This window comes from Populus nigra, chromosome 1 (genome assembly GCF_951802175.1).
Source record: "Populus nigra chromosome 1, ddPopNigr1.1, whole genome shotgun sequence".
In the NCBI taxonomy this organism is placed as follows: Eukaryota; Viridiplantae; Streptophyta; class Magnoliopsida; order Malpighiales; family Salicaceae; genus Populus; species Populus nigra.
The window spans coordinates 877,596-883,566 of record NC_084852.1 but is presented as its reverse complement, the minus strand read 5'-3'; the positions used below and the strand labels follow the sequence as shown (position 1 = coordinate 883,566).

At 32.7% G+C, this 5,971-nt stretch overlaps 1 protein-coding gene across 1 annotated transcript; it reads left to right on the top strand.

Annotated features, from left to right (window-relative positions):
* The first annotated feature begins 3,745 nt into the window (after window positions 1–3,745).
* On the top strand, window positions 3,746–5,484 carry LOC133680967 (tetrahydroberberine oxidase-like). Its single transcript, XM_062104038.1, has one exon. It carries the CDS (start codon window positions 3,783–3,785, stop codon window positions 5,382–5,384), a length of 1,602 nt encoding a protein of 533 aa, XP_061960022.1. The 5' UTR covers window positions 3,746–3,782; the 3' UTR covers window positions 5,385–5,484.
* Window positions 5,485–5,971: the final 487 nt, after the last annotated feature.

The following is a 5,971-nucleotide window of genomic DNA, read 5'->3' as shown; positions in this document are numbered from 1 at the left end:
CCTTAGCTTCACTTGCAACTATATTAAGGTAAGATTTTTCTTTTTTCTTCTTTTTTCATGATTTTTTTCACTATATTTGTTTTTTATTTTATTTTTAATTTTTTTTGTTCTTCATAATTGTATAAATGTTTTTTTGAGATTTTTTTTCATATGAGATCAATTTTTAGTTGATTTATTTATAGGATTTTTAAATTTTTAGCAATTGCAACTTTATTTTTTTCATATGAATTTTTTTAGTTGAATTTATTTTTTTGTTTTATTTATTTGTTGCAAATTTATTTGAGTTGATTTTCTTATTCTTTTTTCCAAGCATTTTGAGTATATATTATACAGTGTTAATTTATGCTAATTTAATTATTTTATAATTTTATAAAATGAATTTTTTTAAAATGATTACCGACGGAATTACCTACGGAAATTCCATCAGTAATTCCGTCGGTAAATTCGTTGGTAATAAAAAAATATTATTACCGAGGGATATACCGACGAAATGAAGCGGATAAATTTATTTTTTTATTACCAACGAATTTACCGACGGACAAAAAATTACCGAGGAAATATTCACCGACGAAAAATTTCCGTCGGTGATTCCGTCGGGAAATTAATTACCGACGGAATATGTGTCTTACGCCGACGAAAAAATTCCGTCGGTAAAACTGTTAAATCTTGTAGTGTATCCAGGAGTGTGTCCATGATATAAAAAGAAGAGAAGAAGAAGAAGAGAACAATTAATCTCACGGATAATCATGTTATAAATGCTTAAGGATGTAATGTAATCCAGCAAACATTTTAGTTGATTTTATAATAATGGATGTAATTTTAAAAAAAATATATATAATAATATTTCAATTATTAGAAATCTCTTGAAGTTATTTACTTGATGAACATAAACAAATAACAATGCCTTCTTTCTCCGTTGTTTGCATATACTTAACAAAATCCAATACTTTAATAGTGTTTCTTTTTCTTTTTCTTTTTCTTGGAGGAAAAAATGTGTTACCACACTTTCATGTATTAATTTCCCCACATATTAAAAAAAGATGAGTATTTTTTAGGGGAAAAAATAGATAGTATAAATTATTTTATAACCTTAAAGTCTAATATAGTTTTATAGTTTTTCATAAGCATTACTAACGTTAAAGACTCACAATCTTATCTAAAAATACACGAGGACTCAAGAATATATCAGAAAACCATAAAAATATAAGTTGCAGTTTTTAAATATACAGAACAACTTAAACTTACTAATCAATTAATGAATCTAAACTAAAATCTTCGAATAAAAAAGCATAGTAAATAATCAATAGTAGCTCAATTAGGTAAATTGGCTAATAACTAAGTAATTATAGCATTGGCATATAAATCATGCAAATAATTGTGAACGAATTCCAAAAAGTTGACACAAAAATAGTTGCTTTGGATAATTCCTTATTCATTATATATTATTTCAAATGTAGTAATACAAGAAATATTGTAATAGCCATAAAAAAGCAACAACATACATAACTTTTAAAATGTTTTAGGGATCACGGTTCCATCACCACAGGCCATAAGGTTGACCAGCTTCTTCTGTGGATGCACGGGAGCTTTCCTGACCTCGGTATAGTAAGAGATGACTGCATCGAAATGAGTTGGATTGAGTCCATCCTTGGATGTGTTGCTCGACAGGAGTTCTCAATCCTTAATAAATTTCAAAGTAAAGTCTGATTATGTGAAGGAGCCTATGGCTGAAATTGTATTGAAAGAGATATGGGAAAGGTTTTCTGACGAAAACATGGAGGTTTCTGCAATGAGTTTCATTCCTTATGGAGGAAAAATGAATAAGATTTCAGAGTCTAGCATTCCATTTCCACATAGAGCTGGTAATCTATACAAAATTATCCATACGGTGGCTTGGAGTGAAGAAACCGCATCAGAAAGGCATCTAGCATGGATCAGAAGGCTTTACAGTTACATGACTTCTTATGTTTCGCAAAAACCTCGAGAAGCATATATCAATTATAGGGATCTTGACATCGGAATGAATAACCCTGTAGGCAGCACAAGTTATGGACAAGCAAGCATCTGGGGTAGGAAATATTTCAAGAACAACTTCGACAAGTTGGTACGAGTGAAGACTGAAGTTGATCCTGCAAATTTCTTTAGAAATGAGCAAAGCATTCCACCTCTCTCACCATGGTGATCAAAGGAAGAGTAGTGAGCTAATAACATTTTTCTTGTTTTTTCAATATCCATAATGTTTGCTTCAAGTCCAATATACAATTTGATCATGCAGAAAATAGGGTTAGTAGAGACATATTGTAAATAATAGTTCATTTTCAAATCATCTATGTTGTTAGATATCATGCTACTTCAGTATCATATGATGTCCTTTGTAATTTAATAATTTTGATTTTCTCCCTCGGCTCGATCAATCCCAAATTTTTATTAAATATTTCAACAGATGAATTCACTAAGAATAAAATAAAAAACAGAAAGCTTCAAGTACTGAAACTATTGACATAGATCAAAGTGGAAGGTGAGATAAATAAATTACACACTGGGCCATTATCAAAGCAGTCCAAGTTCGAAGATATATTAATGAAACATGAAACTTCATGGCTAAGTCACCGTTTGGTTATGGGTAATGCTATTTAAAAAAAAAATTATTTTAATATATTTTAAAGTAAAAAATACTTCAAAATCAACCATTATCACATACCAAACATTAGCTAAATTAAACATAGCCATCCAGGTTTTCAATATGTTGAATGTGATTATCATCAAAGGTTTCTTATCCAAGCCACGTATGCATTCATTAGAATATAGTTTATAATTCTCTGATAGAAAAAAAAAGGAACAAAAACCGTGCAAAAAAAAATTAATAATTAAATCATAATAAATTCAAGATAAAAATTGTCAAAAAAAACCATTTAATATAAAAAAAACCTAAGCTTAAGTTATTGTACGAGGCACAAAGAATGACTTTATATCTTTTTTTATATATATTTTAAACTTGCAAGTATACATTACTATTTTGGGTTTAATAATTTATTTAGATTAAATAGAACATTGAGATTCGAATTATTAACCATCTAATTATTAAAATTATGATACCATATTAAAGAATTATATCAATCTAAAATCTAAAATTTAAATTATTAAATAAAAATTCAATAATAATTTTATATTATTCTTTAAAAAAAAAAAAACTTTAGAGGCTAAGGTTACTAAGGGTAAGTCTTGAAGTGGATGGTCATTTCAACCACCTGCAAATTGCAAATAACCAGGAAATTTCAGACATTCAAATGGCTTCCAATATTGTAAGCCTTTTTTTTTTATTATTGTAATGTGTGATAATAGTGTGGATTTGATCTTCCTCGAAAATTTGAACTTTGAGGGATTGGGACAGGTGATGAGATTTGAGGTTTTAATTAGGTTTTAATTATAGCAAGAAAATGAAGTACTTATTTGAGAAACAAAATTCAAAAGCTTGGACATTGACTCATATAAATTGAAATAGAATATATTAAATACTTTGAAAATAATGCATCCTGAGCTCTGAGAAATTGCAGATAATATTTTTTATGCTGAAAAAGTCACGAAGGCAATGCTTCTTATATTAGCAGTCGATTCTTGACGTCACCTATCTTGTGTGGCAAGTTCTTTTTTTGTTAATTTCTCAATGGACTTGAGCAATCTAGCCATGATCATGCTCATTTTACTTGTTAAGCAAGATATCCCCTTGATACTATAAATAGGGAGTCCTTTGCAGGATTCTATACTCGGAAAACATAAGAAAAATGACTTGTCTCAAAGCTTCAATGCTGCCATTTCTACTCTGTCTTCTCATTTCATTTTCATGGGTCATATCAGCTCGCCCTCGTGAGGATTTTCTAAAATGCCTTTCCCTTCATTTTGAAGACCCCGCTGTCATGTCCAATGTAGTTCACACCCCATACAACTCCTCGTATAGCTCTATCTTGCAGTTCTCAATACGGAACCTCAGGTTCAATTCTTCTGAACTAAAACCTCTTGTCATCGTTACACCAACGAATGCATCACACATCCAGGCTGCCATCCTTTGCTCCCAAAGACATAACTTACAAATTAGAATACGGAGTGGCGGGCATGATTTTGAAGGTCTATCTTACATGGCAGCTCTCCCGTTTGTCATAATTGATCTTATCAGTCTACGAGCTGTCAATGTTGATGCAACGAATAGAACTGCTTGGGTTCAGGCTGGTGCAACACTAGGGGAACTTTATTATAGTATTTCTGAGAAAAGTAGAACTCTTGCCTTCCCAGCAGGTAGTTGCCCTACTATAGGTGTTGGAGGACACTTTAGTGGTGGAGGACATGGCACCATGGTGCGCAAATTCGGCCTCGCTTCAGATAATGTGATTGATGCTCATTTAATTGATTCTAAAGGCAGGATCCTTGATAGAGCATCAATGGGAGAAGACTTATTTTGGGCCATACGAGGCGGAGGAGGGCAAAGCTTTGGAGTGGTTGTTGCATGGAAAATAAGTTTGGTTGAAGTTCCGTCCACAGTGACTATGTTTTCTGTTTCAAGAACCTTGGAACAAAATGCAACAAAGCTTCTCCATCGGTGGCAATATGTTGCTAATACGCTTCCTGAAGATCTCTTCATCGATGTGCTAGTAACCAGAGTTAATTCAAGTCAAGAAGGAAACACAACAATACAAGCTACATTCTTCTCCTTGTTTCTTGGTGAGGTTGACCAGCTTCTTCCTGTGATGCAAGAGAGCTTCCCTGAGCTTGGTTTGGTAAAAGATGATTGTTTTGAAATGAGTTGGATTGAGTCGGTCTTCTACACTGGTGGATTTACAAGAAATGCATCCTTGGATGTGTTGCTAAATAGGACTCCTCAATCCATACCAAGATTCAAAGAAAAATCTGATTACGTTAAGGAACCTATGCCTGAAATTGCGTTTGAGGGGATATGGGAAAGGTTCTTTGAAGAAGACATCGAGGCGCCTGCACTTATCCTAATCCCATATGGGGGGAAAATGGATGAGATTTCGGAGTCTAGCACTCCATTTCCACATAGAGCTGGTAATCTGTACGTATTAGTCTCCAGTGTGTCTTGGAGAGAAGAAAGCAAGGAGGCATCCCGAAGGCATATGGCTTGGATTAGAAGGCTTTCCAGTTACTTGACTACATATGTTTCTAAAAATCCTCGAGAAGCTTATGTGAATTACAGAGATCTTGACCTCGGAAAAAATAACCTGACAGGCACCACAAGTTATAAACAAGCAAGCATTTGGGGTCGAAAGTATTTCAAGAACAACTTCGACAGGTTGGTACGCGTCAAGACTGAAGTCGATCCTACCAATTTCTTTAGAAACGAGCAGAGTATCCCATCTCTCTCATCTTGGTGATCAAAGGGAGCTACAAAGACACTGGGTCAGAACAAGATTAATGCTAATAATAATATTTCTTTTTATGCATCATTTATCATAAGGTTTTTCTTCGTCATCATCGATGAGATTTCGGCACGATCCAATAATATTTAATCATGCTAGTTAATGAAAAAATTTCCTTTTGCGATATTTCAAACAAATTCAATAATATGTTTCTTCTGTTTGCTAAAAATCTTGATTTTCTCCCTGAGAAAAATCATAAGGGAGGAGTTTAACCTGAGGTCTATTCTGGGCTTACTTGCTTTACGAGAACTGCAGATTTTCTGCTTGGTAATTTAGAATTCAGAATCACAAAGACAAGAGTTACTGAGGGAAAACTCAGCAATTCAAATGACTAGCAAGATCACAAGTTTCTTTAATTTAAATAGTTGAATAAGTGTATTTATTTGAACGTCCTTGCAAGTTCAAACTTATGAAAATGAGGAGATTTGAAGATATTGCAACAAGTAAAGTATTCATTTGAAGTAACAAAATTCAAAAGCTTGGACATTGACTAATCAAAGTTGATATAGGAAATTTGTTATTACTTTGAAAATAGTGCATAT

Bases quoted from the DNA above. Each gene is read 5' to 3' on its own strand.
- LOC133680967 (XM_062104038.1), top strand. From the start codon at position 3,783: ATGACTTGTCTCAAAGCTTCAATGCTGCCATTTCTACTCTGTCTTCTC.